This window comes from Hemitrygon akajei, unplaced genomic scaffold (genome assembly GCF_048418815.1).
Source record: "Hemitrygon akajei unplaced genomic scaffold, sHemAka1.3 Scf000045, whole genome shotgun sequence".
Classification (NCBI taxonomy): Eukaryota; Metazoa; Chordata; class Chondrichthyes; order Myliobatiformes; family Dasyatidae; genus Hemitrygon; species Hemitrygon akajei.
Window position 1 is genome coordinate 447058 of NW_027331931.1, and position 23305 is coordinate 470362.

At 46.1% G+C, this 23305-nt stretch overlaps 1 protein-coding gene across 1 annotated transcript in view; it reads right to left on the reverse strand.

Moving 5' to 3' along the window:
- Window positions 1-23305, reverse strand: part of LOC140720569 (NACHT, LRR and PYD domains-containing protein 3-like) — a 42137-nt gene that overhangs the window by 15794 nt on the left and 3038 nt on the right. Inside the window, exons 2-6 of the mRNA XM_073035406.1 lie at window positions 15237-15398; window positions 5207-5299; window positions 4326-4480; window positions 3234-3405; window positions 3084-3134 (exon numbers count right to left, since the gene is read on the reverse strand). Coding sequence (XP_072891507.1) covers window positions 3084-3134; window positions 3234-3405; window positions 4326-4480; window positions 5207-5299; window positions 15237-15398 — 633 coding nt within the window. The remainder of the gene's footprint in view (window positions 1-3083; window positions 3135-3233; window positions 3406-4325; window positions 4481-5206; window positions 5300-15236; window positions 15399-23305) is intronic.

A 23305-nucleotide genomic window follows, 5' to 3' on the forward strand; every position in this document is an offset into this window, starting at 1 on the left:
CCCCGTCTGTCCCGTACCGGACAATCTCCCACTACTGTCACAGATATCATTGTTCCTGTGGAAGAAACTTTTAATCCCCAGTGTTGATGTGACGTATGGAGATAGAGAAGAGGGTAGTGGGCATTCTGTCAAAGGAACAGATCGGGGAATCAGAGCTTCCCTTCCCCTCCCACCGTCACTGATTCAAAATACTAAGAAGCAGCTTTGTTGACCAGCACTTGCACTATGGGTGCGTGGGTGGGGTGTGTGAGATCTCAAACTGTGTTCGAAACCTGTCATGGGTGTGTGGCGTCTCGCAAAGTGTCTGGCCTCTGCCTGGGATGTATGGGGATCTCACAGTCTGTCAGGACCCTGTCAGCGGTGTGTGGAGTATGACAGTGTCAGGACTGTGCCAGGTGTGTGTAGGGTCTCACAGTGTGTCCGGACCCTGTCAGGGGTGTGTGGGGTCTCACAGTGTGACAGGACCCTGTCAGGGGTGTGTGGGGTCTCACAGTGTTTCGGGACCCTGTCAGGGGTGTGTGGGGTCTCACAGTCTGTCAGGACCCTGTCAGTGGTGTGTGGGGTATGACAGTGTGTCAGGACCCTGCCAGGGGTGTGTGGGGTCTCACAGTGTGTCAAGACCCTGTCAGGGGTGTGTGGGGACTCACAGTGTGTCAGGACCCTGCCAGGGGTGTGTGGGGTCTCACAGTGTGTCAGAACCCTGTCAGGGGTGTGTGGGGTCTCACAGTGTGTCCGGACCCTGTCAGGGGTGTGTGGGGTCTCACAGTGTGTCAGGACCCTGTCAGGGGTGTGTGGGGTCTCTCAGTGGGTCAGGACCCTGTCAGGGGAGTGTGGGGTCTCACAGTGTGTCAGGACCCTGTCAGGGGTGTGTGGGGTCTCACAGTGGGTCAGGACCCTGTCAGGGGTGTGTGTGGTCTCACAGTATGTCAGGACCCTGTCAGGGGTGTGTGGGGTCTCACAGTTTGTTAGGACCATGTCAGGGGTGTGTGGGGTCTCACAGTGTGTCAGGACCCTGTCAGGGGTGTGTGGGGACTCTCAGTGGGTCAGGACCCTGTCAGGGGAGTGTGGGGTCTCACAGTATGTCAGGACCCTGTCAGGGGTGTGTGGGGTCTCACAGTTTGTTAGGACCATGTCAGGGGTGTGTGGGGTCTCATAATGTGTCACGGCACTGTCAAGGGTGTGTTCGGTGTCAGAGTGTGTCAGGGCCCTATCAGAAGTATGTGGGGTCTCACAAGTTTTTCCGGAACCTGTCGGGTGTGTAGGGACTCACAGTGTTGTTGGTCCTTGCTAGGGGTGCGTGGGGTCTCACGGTGTTTCTGGACAATGTCATGTATGTGTCGGGTCTCCAGTCAATGTATTCAGCTGTGATAGGGAGTGTAGGAAAACACTGATTGTGGACATATTCACTTTACAGAATGTGACAATGGTAGAAATGATGTTCTTCAACAATCAGGGAATGTGTCTGTTTCATATTCAGAAATGGGTGTGGGAATTTCACTGTCATGTCTGTTCCCTCGGCAAACAAATGTGTAATATTGAGAACAAGCTTGTAGTGATTTACCAAATCCATGGTGCTGGGGAAGTGAGGAGTTTCATTAACCGGATGTAGACCGGAACAGCATTAACAGAGGTGACAGACATGTGAGTAATTTGTAAACTTCCTGTTTTGTCTATCTCTGGTCCCATATTTAAATATCATCTTTGGGATATGTTCTTGTAAACGAGCAAGACTGAACCAGGGATCTGGCCGAGATTCCTTATATTTCTCTTAAGAGCTTCAAATAATCAGATAAAACATGGGCTGATGCAATATTAATATGCTTTGTGATATTTGTTTTTCCTACACTCTCTCCTCTGTTAAATGTGCAGTTGATTGATCCAACTCAGTCTGCGATGATGAAGCCTTACAATCTCTTGCGTCCATGCACTGCCACGGGCTCCATTTTCACAGACATGATGGGCTTATGGATGTAGTGACCTTCCCATCCAGACGGTCACAGTTTAACTAATTGCAATATTATTTATAGATATTTTCAGTCCTTTCCACCTTCCTTGCCGTGATCCCACAACCCTCGGTTTCCATGTCCTAATTCCCATCGCTCACCCTTCCACAGTGCCCATCACACAACACCGGCAGACAGGAATTTCAGCTTCTGTGGACTGAGCTGAGGAATATGTCCCCCAGTCTCACCCTCTCTGACACTGTAGCAGTGTTTGCACTAGGGAGTGTAGTTGTGAACACAGCGGGGTTCATCTGCTGCTCTGTGGTTGAACAGACCAGTTGGGATGTTACCTGCTTTTCTAATTAAAGTGATGCTATTATTACTATTCTCTGACTGGAACTTCAGTGGACGCCCAACTCTAAGTAAAGATAATCTGCAGGAACTGGGGGAGTTTAGAAAATGGTTCAGGATGAGGCTGTTCAGGAGGGAGCAGTGGCTGGCAAGAGAAGGTTTTGACTTTTTGGTGTGAAGAAATATCAGTTCTTTTTCCATTCTCCGGATCGCCCCTTCTCCGCTCAGACTCCGGTGGGGATCTGTAGTTGCAGGCCCCAGAGCGGTGTGACCACTTTCCTCAAACTCGCCAGCTCTCTGCCTCTTTCCTCAAAATGTCCTGTGAAAACTCGTCCTCTAGTAAACATGTTTCGCTGTCTCTCAGTGTGTTCTCTGTCACAGTGCCAATATTCACCTGGTCAGTTCCTCATGGCTGAACAACTTAAGGGCCCGACGCAAATCACAACCGTTGGTGGAAACAGAGGTCAAGTTTCAACTTGATGAACTCTGCTTCAGCCTCATCTGGGCCAATGCGTACCGTTCCGATCACCCCACTAACGGAGGGATGTTGAGTCTTTAGAGAGGGAGCAGAAGAGGTTTACCAGGATGCTGCCTGGCCATTCTGACCCCCGTGGAAGGATCCCTTTCAGCAAACTCCCCAAATCTCGGCATTGTTCTGCATAACGTCCTTTGAAAACGCTCCTCCAGCAAACATTTCCCATGTCACGGTGCCAACATTTTACTGGTGGCACAACGATATGACCCTGCATAGGATCAGCCATTGATAGAAACAGCGGTTTCTTCACTTACCTTTCAGCTTACTGGGAATCTCCGGTACGGGTAGATGGACCGGAACACAACCTGTTCAGATTTAAACAATTTGAGGAATTGAAATGTATAAAATCATAAAGTGTGTAATGTTTAAATCCAAAATGAAATTCATCTGTGATACTATCTCACCATGTTCCTGTATTTCTTTCAGTATTTTGTCAAACTTTGGGACACAATTCCGCATTTTCACAAAGGTTTCCCACATCACCCTCCGGGCGCGGGATCCTTTCTCCATCACCAGGCTCAGGAGGAGTTTAGAACTGTCCGCCCGCTCCCCCTTATCAGCGAGATCAGAGATTTTCTGTGAAGAGTAACAGTGAACATATTGGGGACTGACAGATTCACACAGAGAATGAGAAGTAAATGATGTGCTCTGTAACGGGATCACACTGAGCAGTCACCCGGACGGGTGCTGATCCTGTCTGGACATGGACTGTATATTCTGAGCGCAGAGCATACGGAGGGACAGTCACCGTGAACCTGGTCCACCAGTCAATGAGATCCTGGCTGGTCTGTGACCGCTTCATTGACGTGGCTCCAAATCCATAAATAATTCCTCACCGGATTTGAGAGTGTAAAACAGAAATCAGAAAATAACGATCACAGATGAAGAAAGAAGTCAGGAGGGTTTTTATAACAGAGTGAGCAGTCTCAGAGAAGTTGCAGAAAAGATGATGTGATTCATCTCCTCAGTCCGTCAGTGTCCAACATGACAGCGGATTACCGGCGGATACCTGCTGCCTTTACTTTGCCTTTCCCAGTGGAGGTTTATTCAGTGATTACACATTACAACACGGCAGTATTCCCCGATCCACACTGTTTGCAGTTACAGGTTGTAACAGAATGATCTCCACCCAGAACAGAACACACTGGAGCTCCTGTGACACCCACAGATGATGTCCCCGTTCTCATTGACATCCTGCTGTCACACTGCACGGTCTTCCCAAACCGAAACCTCCTGTAATATTTACATTTAATACTGTAAGCCCACACAACTGTTACCTGCTCAACTCACTCTGAACATTGAGCTGCCACACACCAGTCCGCGGGGTCTTTTCACCCCTTTCTATCACTGGTTCAGAGTCACATGTTTGTGATTGTATGTACAGTATTTATTTCCCAGTTTTTCTTTTATGTTACTTAATATCCGATGAGTTAGAGTTCGACACCCATCAGTCCTGTGATGTGTGAAAATTCAAACCCATTCTCCCTCCCACTCACCCGATGTTCCTCTCCGCTGAACTGATTCTCGGCCGTTAACGCCAGGCTCACTCCGTGCACCCCTCCTTCCATCGCCTGCTCCAGCCTGTCCCGGTAGAAGTCCGTCAACTGCAGCAGCTGGAAATCGTTCCAGCTTGCCAGGAGCTCGGTGATCACTGTGAAGCACAATGGGGAAAAATAAATAAATTATTGACTCCATATTGGGCAGCAATCTTCACTCTGGAACCTAAAGATCACCAAATACAGTCCAAAATATATATGTAGGTTGGAAGGAACGGGCTTGGGCTGGGGGTGGGTTTGATTTGGGAATGGGTATAGGTCCATCTGTTGAAGGTTTCTCTTTCGTGTCTCTGCGAATATACCTCTCTGTTTGGAAAGGACTCTGCTTATTGCTGAGAATACAGTAACCCATCAGCATCACTCTCTTCCTATTGCCCATCACCACCGCTTTGCTCTGAGTTACTGTCTGCCTGCCTGGTCAACTCCTTCCTCAGCCAATCTCTGGGAATTCTCACAAAATGCTGGAGGTACTCAGCAGGTCAGGCAGCATCTACGGAGGAGAATAAACAATCAGTGTTTCAGGCCAAGGCCCTTCATCGGACTGGAAATGAGGGGACAGAAATTCTAGATATTGTCACATTACTTTCTATTCTTTGTGGTCCTGATCCAAAACATCAAATGCTTATCCCCCTCCATGGTTGCTGCCTGATCTGCTGAGTTATGCCAATATTTTGTGTGCCTTTGTGTTGCCCAAAACTTCCAGCATCTGCAGAATGTTTTCTGGAGTAACTCACTAATATTGTGAATTGCTAATATTGAATTAAACCCAGAGACACAAAGTCTAGGCAATATTTATAAATTAAAATACTTCACCAACATACCTGTGTCCTTTCCCGATGCTGACGTCACTGGAACTCCTCCCTTGCCCGCTCCTTGAGCCATTCTGAGGACACGTGTGATCAGCTTTTGCCGCTCTGTAACAAAACAAAATTTAACAGAAGGGTCAAACGTTAATGGTGGTTTAAAGGAGAACACTGTTTTGTTTTTAAACTGAGGCAGACACTTCCAAAGATCTTGGGCCTGTCCACTGAAACCTTGACACGACATGATCCATATAACCATATAACAATTACAGCATGGAAACAGGCCATCTCGGCCCTTCTAGTCTGTGCCAACACTTACTCTCACCTAGTCCCACCGGCCCGCACTCAGACCCTCCATTCCTTTCCTGTCCATATACCTATCCAATTTTACTTTAACTGACAATACCGAACCTACCTGTACCACTTCTACTGGAAGCTCGTTCAACACAGCTACCACTCTCTGAGTAAAGAAATTCCCCCTCGTGTTACCCTTAAACTTTTGCCCCCTAATTCTCAAATCATGTCCTCTTGTCCACCTGCGCCCATCCATTTCCGCGCTCTCCATGGATTGTACAGCATGCCGGGACTTTCCGAGGTGTCTACTCGCTATATTGCAGACAATTCCCTTTTAGGAACCAATCTTCTGTCCTGGACCGGGAGTGATGTGTCAATGAAAAGGAAAGGCAGGCTGAGCAGACAGCGCCCACTGCTTTGGCCCTCCTACCACTGGTGGCGCTGTGGACAACAGTTACAGCAGTGTGGGTTGAAACATTTCTGCTGACCAATGAGACAGCTACTCCTCTCGTCACTGAATGACACAGATTACTCTGATTACACCTGATTCTCACCGTCTCCTTTCACTTTAACATCCCCTGGCATTGACACTATGGCAATACATGGTTGGAGTTTATATAGAAACACTCTCACATTCTGTACAATGCAATCTCACCCATAGCATCCTGACATCTTTTCCATAACCACGACATTTTCTCTGGCATGATTTTAAGATCATTATTATCACCTAAACCCCGGTCAAGATTTCTTTGAACATTTACTGGCTATTACCAGATTGTTACATCGCACCTTGTTAACCACAATGTAGACTTGTCATACTTAGAAAACAGCAAGTTGGCAAAACATCTTTAACATAAATAAAACAAAACTGCTGGAGTTATTCAACAAGACAGAGAGTATGTTAATATTTCAGGTGGAAGACCCTGTATCAGAGCTGAGCCTGCGTGTAGGAGCCATGTATCTGTTCTCTATCTGCATTGTAGTCTGTGTTGCGTCTTAATGATTTTTTTTTGTTTCTCAATCTGTTCCAAAACACTGTGTGCCTTTCCATTCACTACACCAGTCCCACCCTGGTCTGACTGTCCAAATGACCCAACTCTTACTTGTTCAAGTTGAAAACCATTTGCCATTTCTCAGACCATTTCCATAACTATCCAAGATGTCTCTGAAATTCATTGTAACCTGTTGCAATATCAACCAGAGTCCCGAATTTAGCATCAAACTTGCTGACTGTGCCATGTCAAGATTTCTTTGAACATTTACTGGCTATTACCAGATTGTTACATCGCACCTTGTTAACCACAATGTAGACTCGCCATACATACAAAACAACAAGTTGGCAAAACATCTTTAACATAAATAAAACAAATCTGCTGGAATTATTCAACAAGACAGAGAGTATGTTAATATTTCATATACAAATCAATAGCATGAAATACGTATTAACGAGGTATCGACACTGATACGCACGTCCCACTTGTCAAAGGCCTCCATTCGCTAATCCATCTTCACTCATGACCCTCTTCTTCCTGTCATTGAACCCGGTGAGAATCCACCTCACTATCTCCCCGTAAATCCCACCTGACCAAACCTTCCTGATCAGCTGCCATTCATGATCTTGTTACAGATTTTACCAAAGTTCAGATGAACATATTTACTGCCCTATTTCATCTATCCTCATAGTTAGCTCTTCAAAAATCTCCGGAATACTTGACAGACATGACGTCTCACTGGGCGGTGCAGACAGCAATTTCCCTATAAGCAATGTCCATCCGCCCGAGACTTCAGCTTCACTGCAGACTGAGGAAATTCCCATCCCAGCTGTAGAATTACCAACCTGGACTGAAGCCCGTATACTGCCAGTTCCATATCCTCAGAGTCACCGGCCCAGTATTATCACCCATACAAAGATGCTTTGTGCCGGTGATTTCCCGTGCTGTTCCTGCCATTTCTGAGTCACAGACTAAGGCGGAACTGGAACCTAATGACCCTCTGCCGGGGTCGTGAGAGGATGCGGATACACTTCAGCTTGTCTCTGATCACAATGTCATTGCTGTGTGGGATCTTGCCCAGCACAGCTGGCTGCCATGTTTCCCATCAGTGTAACAGGAACAAAATGTAAAATTCTAAAGTAGAAAATGCTACTTTATAAAATGCTCAGTACATCAGACTGCACCTCTGAAAGGAGTAATGGTGGAAGACCCAATATCTGAAATGGGACTGTCCAAGATGCTGTCGATCTGCTGGGAGTTTCCAGTATTTTCGTTTTCTTACTTTAAATTTCCTGCAACTGTAGTTTTATCCCACCTCTTCATTTTAATGCACAGATGGTAACTGATTACAAAACATCAGCAACACGCTAAAATATAAATGCCAGCCCATCCCGACCAGTTTGTTAGTTCTGAGTTCATTCAGACCCTGGTGTAACACATCCCATACAGTCAATGCTCACAGCATCCTTTCCTCCCGCTATCATTCTGTTACATTTGCCCCTGAGGCCACTGTCTCTACGCTGAGAGGCGGTGTACACAGAGCGATACAATGTGCATCTCTTCTTGCAGCTGTGGCGGGCCGTTACCCTGGACCCGGAGGAAATGGCTCACCAAATTTAACCGAAAAAGGAAATAACAAACTCAACATCAAATGCTATGAATTACATGACAACAAAGATTAACACTGCAGCCATTTTCTAACGGGGAAACTAAAATTGAAATGGCTGTTTTTTCCCTGCCACGTGCTGTGTTCATTAAACCACTGGTATTCCTAGTTATTAAAAAGAAACAATCCTGGAAAAGGTGAAAAACAAAACTTCACATTGAAGACAAAGTTTAGAAGAAAGATTGCTGAAATATGTCATTGCGGCAATGGGATACATTCTGAAAAGGGGTTGAACCATATGATTGATATATATCACTGGGGTGATGGGATACAGACTGGACAGAGGTTGAACAAGATGGTTGATATATATCATTGAGATGATGGGATACAGACTGGACAGAGATTGAACAAGATGGTTGATATATATCATTGAGGTGGTGGCATACGGACTGGACAGAGGTTGAACAAGATGGTTGATATATATGATTGAGATGATGGGATACAGGCTGGACAGAGGTTGGACAAGATGGTTGATATATATCATTGAGGTGGTGGGATACGGACTGGACAGAGGTTGAACAAGATGGTTGATATATATCATTGAGATGATGGGATACAGACTGGACAGAGATTGAACAAGATGGTTGATATATATCATTGAGGTGGTGGCATACGGACTGGACAGAGGTTGAACAAGATGGTTGATATATATGATTGAGATGATGGGATACAGGCTGGACAGAGGTTGGACAAGATGGTTGATATATATCATTGAGGTGGTGGCATACGGACTGGACAGAAGTTGAACAAGATGGGCAGGGAATGAGCAGACTGACTAGGTGGGAGAAAGAATAAAGTGCCTTCTCTGATGGTCCTCTAGCAATAAACAGATACTGAAATCATAGTGCACACTACTAGATAACAGATTCAAAAATAACAAAGCTAGAACAAACAATACGAACTTTGGTATATGCCCTTTTCTACTCTACAAGCTGTATCAATGCATTGCAGAAAGTATCCCATCCCAATACTTCACATCTTCATACGTCTACTGCTCTTCCTTTAACTGAATGAAATAGCGGAGAACTGTGGACACAGCTGAGTACATCATAGAAACCAACCTCCCCTCCATGGACTCTGTCTTCACTTCCCACTGCCTCAGTAAAGCAAACAACATAATGAAAGATCCTCACAACCCTGAACATTCTCACTTCTCACCCTCCCATCGGGGCAAAGATAAAATAAAACAGAAACATGCCACCGGGCTCAAGGACGGTGTCCATTCTGCTGTTAGAAGCGAACAGCGTGATGAGTGGACTCCTGACCTCACAGTCTAAATCGATGTGACCTTGCACCACATATCTACCTGCACTGCACTTTCTCTGTAACCAGAATGATTTGTTTTACCTCAATGTACTGCTGAAATGTATTGATCTGTGTGGAGAATACCGGAGACATGATTTTCACTCTACCTCTGTACATGGAAAACAAAATAAAGATTCCCCATTTCAATCGTGTGGAAATATTAGACAGCCTCGGTTGCTCCTTTGGGAATTCCGGAGGGTGTGTACACATTTCCGAGAAACCCAGATAAATGAACAAGACTTAATTCTCGCATTAATAGGGCCAGATATCGGGAAACACTGTCAGCATTTCGGCCAGTCGTAGTAATGGAAAGAAGATGGAAATAAACTTCCCAGTCCCCCGAGAGGACGTGAGACATCTGGATCTCACTGTCCTGTCTGAACGGGGAAGATGAAACTACTCATACACGTGGAGGAGTCTCCCGAGGGTGCGATTATTCTGTTGAACCCTCGAGTCTGCAAGAACACAACGGGCCGAACGGCCGCTTCCAGTGTGATGGATATATGTAAAACAATTATCGATCCAGGTGAAGTTTGGATCCGATACCTGGCCGGGTGACGGAGGTAAAGTTTCCCAGCTACAGCTGAACAAATGGCTTTAGTCTCGGCATCACCACCTCATCCCACCCCTGGGACCAGAACACCAGGGGTTGAGCGGCAGCTCATCTCAGACTATTCGGTGTGAAGGTCCCTCGACCCGGTCAGGATGTGTCCAGGAAGCGGGACTGGGCCTCCAGTTCGAGGAAGCTAATGGGACTCACTGAACAACATGAGGTTTCCCCTCTCGGCATCGGCCTCAATACCCAGCGATGGGAAATTGTCAGTCGCGTTCACCCCAGTGACCGGCCTCAGTACTCACCAATGGGAACTTGATCAATTTGCCCCGCGGACAGTGATCCGACCACCGGCTCCTTCCCACCCTCCCCAACTTTCTTTATAGGGCTCCCTGCTCCCTCCCTCTTCAGTCCTGACGAAGGGTCTCGGCCTGAATCATTGACTGTTCGTTTGCACGGATGCTGCCCGACTTGCTGAGTTCCTCCAGCGTGTTGTACGTGTTGCTCTGACCCCAGCATCTGCAGAGTTTATGATGATGGCTGCTCTCCTTCTCAGCCACATGTTTCTACTCAATTCCTTCATTCTGCTGATCTCTGTTTCCCTCCAGTGAACAGGCAGGTGAATCTCTAAAATAAATACCCTCTCAGCTCTTTGTTAATACTCTATAGAATTAAATTTCATCTTCTGCTGCCCCTTGTTGCCCAAAACACTCATGTTCCACCCCCTGTTACTATTTTCACCTTCCACCTCCCCCCTGACCTGGATCCGCCTCTCACTCCCCAGCTCTTGCCCCATCCCCACCCCTCTCCTCTTTTCTCTGAATATTTCCCGTCCACTCTCAGTCCAGAGGGATGAGGTCAGCCGGAAATGTTGACGGTCCATTTCCCTCCACAGATGCTGCCCGACCCACTGAGTTCCTCCGGCAGTTTGTTCTTTGGTCTGTATAACCCGTGTTAGTATGGGGATCGGGATTTTACACCATATTCCAGGTACAATCTCAACAAAGCCTAAATGTTCAACACTCCTTGGAGCTCTGGTGGTCTGTTACCCTGGTGATGTAGGAAGCAGAACTAACTGGAAAAGGAAATAAGGAACTGAACCTCACATGCTCTGAGTTTCATTATGACAAAGATGAATACTGAGCTCTCAGCCATTTTGTAATAGGGAAGCTAAAAATCCAGTGGCTGTTTTAAATCTGTCTCGAGGTGCATGCAGTAAATATATTGGTAGTTCCATCTCTACAGAACTTACAGCAGAGCAGAAGCTGATCCAAAATCAAACACGTTGTTGGATGCGGCCTATCTGTTCCAAATGTCAACTGTGGGATATTTACAAAGGGCATCACACAATGCATTCAAAGGCAATACGAGTGAATCTGCAGATGCTGGAAATAAATTTAAAAAAACGAAATGCTGGCAGAACTCAGCAGGCCAGACAGCATCTGTGGGAGGAGGTAGTGACGACGTTTCGGGACGAAACCCTTCATCAGGAGTGAAGTAACATGGGATGGTCGAGGGGGGATAAGAAGTGGGGGGAGGGATAAAGTAGAGAGCTGGGAAGTGATAGGCTGGAGGGAAATGGGCTAGGGGGAAGGTGGAGAATTATGAGAAATAAAAGAGAAAGAAAGGTAGGGCTGGGGGGAGATTGTAGTGAGGGGGGAAAAAGAGAGAGAAAGAGAACCAAAGAGAAACATCTCTCCCCCAGCCCTACCTTTCTTTCTCTTTTATTTCCCATAATTCTCCACATTCCCCCTAGACCATTTCCCTCCAGCCTATCATTTCCCAGCTCTCTACTTCACCCCTCCCCCCACTTCTTATTCCCCCCTCGACCATCTCATGTTACTTCACTCCTGATGAAGGGTTTCGGCCCAAAACGTCGTTATTACCTCCTCCCATAGATGCTGTCTGGCCTGCTGAGTTCTGCCAGCATTTCGTGTTTTTTTTAAAATTTCACGTTTCATGTAGTGATAACCATGAAGTTTCCTTCTTTGTTTAATTAAGTGGTTAAAACTTTCGTCACATTCCTGTGTCTGCAAATATCTTCTAACTGCGATCAACCCCCGGCATTGATACAGGTGGACTTCAGATCCTGCTACTGGACAGAATGATGAAAGGGAAGTTCCTCAGATACAATTAAATGGATTGAGATTGTGACCTCAGGTTCCAGACTCCCCTACTGTTGAAATCATCTTGTCCCCATCGACTCTATCCAGAACATAGGATTTCACTGAGCTTGCTGTTCCCAGAGACACCATCCCTCCATCGATAATAGGAGCAGAGACTTATCTAACTTCCGTTAATGCCCCTCCTCCCCTTCTTACCCCATCCCTGATATATAGATTTCCCCCCTCCCTTTTTTCTTTCTCTCTCTGCCCATACTCTGCCTGTTCCCCATCTCCTTCTGGTGCTCCCCCCCCCCCCACTCCTTTCTTTCTCCTGAAGCCTCCTGTCCCATGATCCTTTCCCTTCTCCAACTCTGTATCCCTTTTGCCAATCACCTTTCTGGCTCTCAGTTTCACCCCACCCCTCCGGTCTTCTCCTAACATTCCCCCTCCCCCCACTACTTTCAAATCTCTTACTATCTTTCCTTTCAGATAGTCCTGACGAAGGGTCTCGGCCCGAAACGTCGACAGCGCTTCTCCCTATAGATGCTGCCTGGCCTGCTGTGTTCCACCAGCATTTTGTGTGTGTTATTTGAATAACCAGCATCTGCAGAGTTCCTCGTGTATTCCTCATGCTTAAAGCCTTTCATTCCAGAATCACTCTTGTGAACTTTGTAAACAACAACTGTAATGAGCACATTCTCATGAATAGCAGACAATGTGGTAGAAGGATAAATTATTGGGAAAACCTGTTATTTCCTCCCCGCTCCGATAACAGTAACAACATATTTTCTGAAGATCAGCGTGCTCATCTACGCATGAAGCCGTAAGAGATGGGAGAGAACTTCAATGACATCTCAGTGCCTGTGTTTACTTGGGAGACAGATAGAGACTATAGAAATGACGAAAGCCAGTCAGGGCACGGATTGTGTACGGATTACACAACAGGAGTTTGCTGCCTTCAGGAGAATTAGGACGGATAAATCCCCAGGGCCTGACAAGGTCTCCCTCGGACCCTGTGACAGGCCGGTGCAGGAGGCCTGGCAGACACGTATGTTGCTGTCATTTAAGGAACTGAGTTACAGGGACAGGTTGAACAGATTAGAAATTGATAACCTGGAGCACATGAGAATCAGCAGAGATGCTCGCAGGGGTTCTGAACCACTTTCTGCTATGCTGAACGGTGAGGCCTGTGGACCCCATGTTGGGAACCCCTCCTAGAGAATACAAGACCAAGAATGGTATAAATAGGGTGAATGCATCTAGGCTATTGCCCTTCGGGATGGGTGGGGGCATGGATTTGGGCCGAAAATTTAAATATTTAAGGGGAATTTGAGGGGGAGCGTCACTGAGAGGCCGTGATCACGGAGCGATAAAGATCTGCAACAATCCTTGCAGCTCTGGTGGCTTGTTACCCTGGAAACGGAGGAAGTGGCTCACTAAATTTAACCGAAAAAGGAAATAACAAACTCAGCATCAGATGCTGTGTGTTTCATCATGACAAAGATTAACACTGCAGCCATTTTGTAACGGTGAAACAAAAATTGTAATGGCTGCTTTTACCCTGCCGCCTGTTGTATTCAATTTAATCTCTGGTATTTCTAGCTAATTAAAAAAAAACAATCCTGGAATAGGTGCAAGACAAAACTTCACAATTGAGACAATGTTTAGTAGCGAGATTGCTGATATATATCATTAAAGTGATGGGACGCAAGCTGGACAGATGTTGAACAAGATGGGCAGGGAATAAACAGATAAAACCGGGAGGGAGATGAAATCAAGCAATACACAGATACTGAAATAATAGTACACACTGCTAGATAACAGATTCCAATATAACAAAGCCAGAACAAACAATAAAAATTGTGATATATGTCCTTTTCCACTCTACAAGCTTTAGCAATGCTCCACAGAAAGTATCCCATCCCGATGTTTCTCATCTTCATACGGCCATTGCACTTCGTTTAAATGAATGAAACAACAGAGAACAGTGGACACAGCTGAGCACATCATAGAAGCCAAACTCCCCTCCATCGACTCTGTCTATATGCCCTGCTGCCTCAGTAAAGCAGCCAACATAATGGAAAATCCCCTTCACTTCTCAGTCTCCGATTGGGTCGAGAATTAAAATAAAACAGAAACGTAACACCAGGCTCAAGGGCAGTTTCCGTTCTGCTGTTAGAAGCGAACTGAATGTTCCCCAGTGTGATGAGATGGACTGCTGACCTCACAGTCTAACTAGATGTGACTTTGCACCATATATCTACCTGTACTGTACTTTCTCTGTGACCATAATGATCTGTTACACTCTGTTATTGTTTTACCTTATATCACCTCGATGTACTGTTGTAATGCTTGACCTATGTGGATGATGTAAAAGACAGGACTTTCACTGTACCTCGGTTCATGTAAAAAAAACAGATTCTCCATTTCAATCGTGTGGGAATATCAGACAGCCTGGGTTACTCCTTTGGAAATTCCGGAGGGAGTGTACACAATTCAGAGAAACCCAGATAAATGAAAAAGACCTAATTCTCGCATTAATAGGGCCAGATATCGGGAAACACTGTCAGCATTTCGGCAAGTTGTGGTAATGGAAAGAAGATGGAAATAAACTTCCCAATCCCCCGAGAGGACGTGAGAGATCTGGATCTCACTGTCCCGTCTGAACCGGAAAAGATGGAACTACTCATGCACGTGGAGGAGTGTCCCGAGGGTGCGATTACTCTGTTTAACCCTCGAGTCTGCAAGAACACAACGGGCCGAACGGCCGCTTCCAGTGTGCTTTAAAACCATTATCGACCCCAGGCATCGATCCAGGTGAAGTTTGGATCGGCTACCGGGCCGGGTGATGGAGGTAACGTTCCCCAGGTACAACTGAGTGGATGGATTTAGTCCGGGCATCACCACCTCATCCCGCTCCTGGGACCCGAGCAACAGAGGCTGAGCGGCGGCTCATCTCTCCGGCGGTTCGGTGTGAAGGTCCCACAACCCGGGCCACCACCTGCAGGTTGTGTCCAGGAAGCGGGACGCGGCCGCCCGATCGGGGAAGTTAACGGGACTCACTGAACAACATCAGGTCTCCCCCCAGATGCTGTCGGTCCCGTTCCCTCTCAGGTCTGGCCTCAATGCTTACCGATGGAAACTTGATCAATTTGCCCCGCAGACAGTGATCCGACCCACGGCTCCCCGCCAGCGTTCTGCTTCAACACAGAAAGGAAAGAAAACCACCACCCATCCGGGGACTGTGAGGGCGGGGGCAGGGCTTCGGAAGCAAAAACCCGCAGATGTTTCAGATCTGCGTTTGAAATGGGAGCGAGAAGTTGATCACGTGATGAAGGAGGTTCTGCCACCTGAAGCGGTCTCACACGCTGCCCGACCTACCTGCCGGATTTTACACGTCATTTCATATTTACACTAGCTACATTTATAGTTTTTCCCTCAGTTGCTTCGCCGTCCCCGCAGCTCCACCTTCTGGTTCTCAGAGTTACCGGTTCGATTCTCATCCCGGTCCCATAGACAATTCAGTCCGAAACTGGAATTGTGCTGTTTTCATGCAAATCAGTTCTATATTTACAAACACAAATTCCTATTAACATTCCTACAGGACTTCACTGGAACACTGAAACATCAAGTGAGAAACAGCAAGAGCTGGCCATTCGGCCCCTCTAACCATCTACAAGATAACGGCTGCTCTCCTATCTCAGCCACATCTTCCTGCCTGATCACCATTTCCTCGATCCCTTCGGTCTCCACACATCTGCCGGCCTCTGTTTTATGAGAAGATGATCATTGATCTTCATCGTCCTCCAGGAATCAGTCTGGTGAATTTCTAAAATAAATACTCTCTAACCACTTAGATAATCCTCCATGGAATTAAATACCATCTTCCGCAACCCCGTCTTGCCCCGACTACTCTCATTCCACACCTGTCACTATTTCCACCTTCCCACCTCCCACCTCATTTGGACCCACCTCTCACTCCCCACCTCTTGCCCCGTACCCACCCCTCACCTCTTTTCTATGATAATTTCCCATGTACTCTCAGTCCAGCGGGAGGTTCTCGGCCCGAAATGTTGACGGTCCATTTCCCTCCACTGATGCTGCCCAGGTGTTACCTCACCTGGAAGGACTGTTTTGGCCTCTGAATGGAGATGAGAGAGGATGGGTACGGGTAGGTGTAGCACTTAGGCCTTATGCAGGGATAAGTATGTGGAGGAGGATCAGTGAGCAGGGATGAATGAACAAGGGGATTGTGGAGGGAGTAATCCCCGTTGAACCCTGTTTGTGACGTCCTAAACAGATTTGCATAAATCCCATCCCTACATTCATTAGTTATCTATCTATTACAACATAAACATCATATATTCCATACAGTGAAGGCTCAAGGCATCCGGGCCTCCACACCGGCTCCTGAGGCCACTGAGCGGTAGTGACCAGAGAGCGATAAAAATGTTCAACACTCTGTAGCTCTGGCGGGCTGTGACCCTGCTGATGGAGGAAGTGGTTGAGCAGAACTAACTGAAAATAGGAACTAACAGACTCGATCTCATACTCCCTGAGTTTCATTATGACAAAGATGAATACTGAGCTCTCAGCCATTTTGTAACGGGGAAGGTAAAATTCTAATGGCTGGTTTAATTCTGTCTCGAGGTGCCTCCAGTAAATCTGTTAGTAGTTTCATCTCTACAGAAATTCCAGAGGCGCAGAAGCTGTTCCAAAATGAAAGCACATTGTTGGATGCGGCCTGTCTGTTTCAAATGTCAACTATAGGATACTTACAAAGGACATCAGATTGTGGTGATAACCATTAAGTGTCTTTCTTTGTTCAATTAAGTAGTTAAAAATTCCATTATATTCTTGTGCCTGCGAATAACCTATAACTACGATCAACCCCGGCATTGATACAGGTGATATTCAGATCCTGCTACTGGACAGAAGAATGGAAGAGAAGGTCCCCAGATATAAATAAATAGATTGAGATTGTGATCTCTGATCGTAGACTCTCCTACTGCTGGAAATATCTTGTCCCTGTCACTCTATCCAGTCCTCAGAATTTCATTGACATTTCTGTTCCCAAGTCACCACCCCTCCATTGAGAAAAGGTCCAGAGACACCAACTTTCCCTCAAACGTAAAACTTTTCATTCCAGAATAATTCTTGTGAAATTTGTAAACAATAACTCTAATGATCACATTTCCACGAATAATAGACAAGTTGGTGGCAGGATAAATTATGGAGAGAAACTGTGTTTTCCTTACTGCCCTGTTATCTTTCACAAGATATCTATACATGGAGCCGAAAGAGATGGGAGAGATTTTCAACAAATTCTCTGTGCCTGTGTTTCCTTGGGAGACAGGAAGGGACTGTGGAAATGACGAAAGCCGGCCAGATCATGGATTGTGTACGGATTACACATCAGGTGCATGCTGTCTTGAGGTGAATTAGGATGGATAAATCCCCGGAACAGGGTAGAGGCTGCAGGAGACCTGCCGGACACGGATGATGCTGGTATTTAAGGAGTAGAGTTACAGGGGTAGGTTGAAAAGGTGAGAAGCTGATTCCGTGAAGCACAGGAGAATGAGGAGAGAAGCTAGCAGGAGTTCCCAAACTTTTTAAGACCGTGGACCCCTACCAGACTGGCGGGACTGTGGACCTCAGGTTGGGAACCTCTGCTAGAGGTAAACAAAACTATGTTGGTAGAAATAGCGTGAATAGGTTTCGCCCCAAATGTTCGGTGTGCTCATGGGGTTTGGGGCAAAAAGTGGAATATTTAAGGGGAATCGGACTAGGAACTATCTCACTCAGAGGGTGACACGAATGCGGATGCCGGTGTCAAATGTGGTATATAGGAGAAGTTTGTATGGTTACATGGATGAGGGAGGTATTGAGGGATATGGTCTGGGTGCAAGTGGATGGGTCCAGGCAGAGGGAGGCACAGACTAGATGGGCTGAAAGCCCTTTTTCTGTGCTGTAAGAGAGCGAATTTAAATTGAACGTCCTACATAAGTCTATTTCCTAGGAGACTAAATCATTTCAACGTAAGTCCTAAAACGCTGCAAATACAAGAAACACTCTGGAGATAAAGAATATCTGTGGAGAGGAACAAAGTTAATGCTTCAGCTCCAGCCCCATGTGTCGGAATGGCTTCAAGCAATTTCTGACCTGATTTCTGGTCTCTAACAATATGATCGTTCCTTTAATTTCCAGCTGCTGACAGACAGGCGACAGCAGCGGGAATTTCCAAACACGGTGGGAATACTGATCCCAAGGTGGATAACCAACGATGCAAACACTGAACAGCTCGTTCAAGATACTCACTCACTCTGTGTATTGAGATTAAATCGCAGGTCTCTCTGATCTCTCTGCTCCATTGTATCTGTGTCCTCTGGCTTCGGACTCCCCAACCCTGGGGAACAAGCCTTCGTATATTTGACTGGGCATCAACGGCATTACAGACTACGTTAGGTACGTAACGCACTCTAAACAATTCTTCGAGGCACCCAGCACAATCCAGCCACGAAAGCTACCCCATCCTACGTTTGAATCGATTGTAATAGGTACATTTAGTATCAGGGAAATGTATAGGATAGATATCCTGAAATTATTTTTCTTCGCAAAAATCCATGAAAACAGAGGAGTGCCCTAAAGAATGAATGACAGTTAAATGTTAGAACCCAAAAAATCCCACCCCAAGCTTCTCTCCCATGCGTAAGCAGCAGCAAAGCAACATCCCCCCCCCCCGCACCTGCAAAAAAAAACATCGGGAACCCCCACCGAACACTCAAGCGTGCAGCAATGCATCAATAAAAACACAGATTTGCAGTACCATCTAAATAAACCCCTGTGCAACTGGGTGTTGGACTACTGAAACAACCGGCTTCAGAAAGTCAGGATGTAGAACACTCCTCACTCCCAGTCATCCTCAACACAGGCTGTGTGCTGAGCCCATTGCTCTACACTCTGTTCACACATGACCGCACGGGCAAACATCCGGGGAATCACATTGTCAAGTTCGCCAACGACACGACAGTGTGGGGTCCATCACTTATCAATGAGATGACATAGAGAGAGAAGGGCTCAAGGCCGGGTACATCTCAACCAACAAACTCACCCCACCACACCCTCATTACCACGAGTTTAACATTTCCTGGCACTCACCATATGTACAGATACTCCTGTGCCTAACGTCACTTTATGGACATATCACCAATGTTTTAAGCTATGACATGTTTTTTTTAATAATTCTGATATTTATCTCTTTGTGATTTTTGTTCCTGCATGTGATCCACAGCAACAATGATTTATGTTCCCCTTAATTTGTCGATTTCTGGAGTTTGTTGCAACAGATGGTGATTGAGGCTGTCACTAGGTATATTCACGGCAGTGGTTAATATATTATTGATCGCTAAGTATTGATCATTTTTGTTAGCCAGAGCTACTAGACGATTAATTAAAAGTTGCACGTCAAAAGCAGACTTCACAATTTTAGATTCTTCATTTCAAAATGGCTGCAGTGTTAAACTTTATCATAATTAAACTCACAGCATATGATGTTGAGTTTGTTATTTCCCTTTTCGGTTATTTTTGGTGAGCCACTTCCTCTGTTTCCAGGGTAACAGCCCACTAGAGCTGCAAGAAGAGTTGCACATTTTTTATCGCTCTGTGTTCACTGCCTCTCAGGGTAGGGAGAGTGGCCTCGGGGGTAAATACAGCAGCATGATAGTGTGAGGAAAGGATGCTGTGAGTATTGGCTGTATGGAATGAACTGAGAACACAGAAGCATAGAAACATAGAGAACCTACAGCACAATGCACAGACCCTTCGGCCAACAGTGCTGTCCCAAACATGAACGTACTTTAGAGATTTCCTAGGGTTACCAGCCCTCTATTCTTCTAAGCTTCACATACCTATCCAAAAGTCTCTTAAAAGACCGTACTGTATCCGCCTCCACCACCGCCGCCGGCAGCCCATTCCTCGCACTCACCACTGTCTGCGTAAAAGAAACTTAGCCCTGACATCGCCTCTGTACCTACTTACAAGCATTTTAAAACTGTGCCCTGGGAAAAAGCCTCTGACAATCCACAGGATCAATGCCTCTCATCATCTAATACACCTCTATCAGGTCACCTCTCATCCTCCATTTCAAGAAGAAAAGAACAAGTTCACTCATCCTATTCCCATAAGGGTTGCTCCCAAACCAGAAAAATCCTTGTAAATCACTTTTGCACCCTTTCTATGATTTCCACATCCTTTCTGTAGTGAGGTGACCAGAACTCAGCACAGTACTCCAAGTTGGGTCTGACCTGGATGCTGTATAGCTGTAACATTACCTCTTGGGTCTTGAACTCAATCCCACGATTGATGAAGTTCAACACACCACATGCCTTCTGAACCACAGAGTCAACCTGCGCAGCAGTTTTGAGTGTCCTATGGACTCGGATCCCAAGATCCCTCTGATCCTCCACACTGCCATGAGTCGCCGTTAATTCTATATTCTGCCGTCATATTTGACCTACCAAATGAACCACTTCACACTTATCTGGGTTGAACTCCGTCTGCCACTTCTCAGCCCAGTTTTGAATCCTATCAATGTCCCGCTGTAACCTCTGACAGCCCTCCGCACTATCAACAACACCCCCGACCTTTGTGTCATCATCGAATTTACTAACCCATCCCTTCACTTCCTCATCCAGGTCATTTATAAACATTACGAAGAGAAATGGTGCCAGAACAGATCCTTGAGGCACAGCACTGGTCACCGACCTCTATGCAGAATATGACCCGTCTACAACAACACTTTGCCTTCTATTGGCAAGCCAGTTCTGGATCTAGAAAGCAATGACCCCTCGGACCTCGTGCCTCCTTACTTTCTTAATAAGCCTTGCATGGTGTACCTTATCAAATGCCTTGATGAAATGCATATACATTACATCTGCTACTCTTTCTTCATCAATGCGTTTCATCACATCCTCAAAAAATTCAATTAGGCTCGTAAGGCACGACCTGCCTTTGACTAACCCATGCGGACTATTCCTTATTATATTATGCCACTCCAAATGTCCATAAATCCTGCCTCTCAGGATCTTCCCGATCAATTTACCAAACTCTGAAGCAAGGTTCGTTGGTGTATAATTTCCTGGGCGATCTCTACTGCCTTTATTGAATAAAGGAACAACATCCGCAACCCTCCAATCAGTTAATATCTTTACATTAAAAATAAGAGAAACTGCTACTGCAGGAAATTTAAAGTAAAATGGTTGAATGCTGGAAACATTCAGCAGATCAGCAGTATCTCGGACAGTCCCAGTTCTGAAACTGGGTCTTCCACCATTTCTCCTTCACGGATGTACCCTGATGTACTGAGTTCCCAGCATTTTCTGTTTTATAATTTTACATTGTGTTTCTGCTACCCTGAGGGAAACATCGCAGCCAACTGTGCTGGGCAAGATCCCACAGTGCAAGAAGACAGTGATCAAAGATAGTTTAGCTGCTGGAGACAAGCCGAAGTGTATCCGTATCCTCTCACAATCTACAGCCCGGTAAACCAGCCTGAACAACAACGCAGGCAGAAGATCCTGAGGGTCCCCTCTGACCTTAGTTTGTGAACCGAAAATGGCAGGAACACAACGTCAAATGGCCAGCAACAAAGCATCTGTGACTGGGTTATAATGTAGGGATGGAGCCTCTAAGAACATGCAACTCACAGTATATGGACTTCGATCCAGGCTGGTAATTCTACAGCTCGGGTTGGAATTTCCTCAATCTGCAGTGAAGCTGGTTAGACATTGGTTATGGGGAAATCACCGACCGCAATTCCCAGTGGGATATTATACCTCTCAAATATTTTGGGACATCATACCTCACAAATATTCTGGAGATGTCCGAAAAGGTAACGATGGAGATAGATGACGTAGGGCAGAGATTTTGTCTAAGCGGACTTTGGTGAAGCCTCTAACAAGATCCTGCGTGGCAGCTCATCTGGACGTTTCGGTCACGTGGGATTCGCGGGGACCTTGCGAGGTGGATTCACACGGGGTTCAATGACAGGAAGCAGAGGGAGATGACTGAAATTGGATTTAGCGAATAGATGCCTGTGACGAGTGGGATGTGCGTGTCAGTATTGGGACCTCTGTATTTCATTATTCATGCCATTGATTTGACATGAATACCTGGCACCGTTAGCAAGTTTGTTTTTCATATTGCAACAGGTTACAAATAATTTCAAGGGGCCCTTGGGTCAGTTATAGAGATGGGCTGAGAAATGGCAAATGGTTTCAACTTGGACAAGTGAGAGATGGTGATTTTTGGCAGTCAAACCAGGATGGGACTGGTATAGTGAATGGGAGGGCATGGAGTGCTGTGGAACAGTGCGATCTGGGAGTACAGGAGTACAGTTCACTGAAAGTGGACGGGCAAGTATCGAGGGTGGAAAAGACGGCTTTAATCATGCTGGTCTTCATCAGTTCGGCATTGAGTTCTCGATTATGGACATTGTATTGTAGTTATATAAATTGTTGGTAAGACTACACCGAAAATTAAATATGTGTTTTCTTTTCATACTATCGTAGGAAAGCCATTATCAGGGCGCAGAAGAGTTTGTTTAAGATGCTGGCTGGATTAGAGGGCCGAGTTATATGGAGTGGTTGGCCGAGCTGGATCTTTATTCCACAGGAGAATGGCGGTAACATTATCGGAGTTTATAAAATCAGGAGGGTGTACAGATAATGTGGGTGGTCGTGGTATTCTCCCCAGGGTTCAATACACAGGATTGTTTAATGTCAATCCAGTGAACTGTTGTAAAGGGGAACATAAATCATTGTTGCTGTGGATCTCATGCAGGAACAAAAATCGCAGAGATAAATATCAGAATTATATAAAAACATGTCATAGCTTAAAACATTGGTAGTATGTCCATAAAGTGACGTTAGGCACAGGAGTATCTGTACATATGGTGGGTGCCAGGAAATGTTAAACTCGTGGTAATGAGGGTGTGGTGGGGTGAGTTTGTGGGTTGAGATGTACCCGGCCTTGAGCCCTTCTATCTCTATGTCATCTCATTGATAAGCGATGGACCCCACACTGTCTTGTCGTTGGCGAACTTGACAATGTGATTCCCCGGGTGTTTGGCCGTGCGGTCATGTGTGAACAGAGTGTACAGCAATGGGATCAGCACACAGCCTGTGTTGAGGATGACTGGGAGTG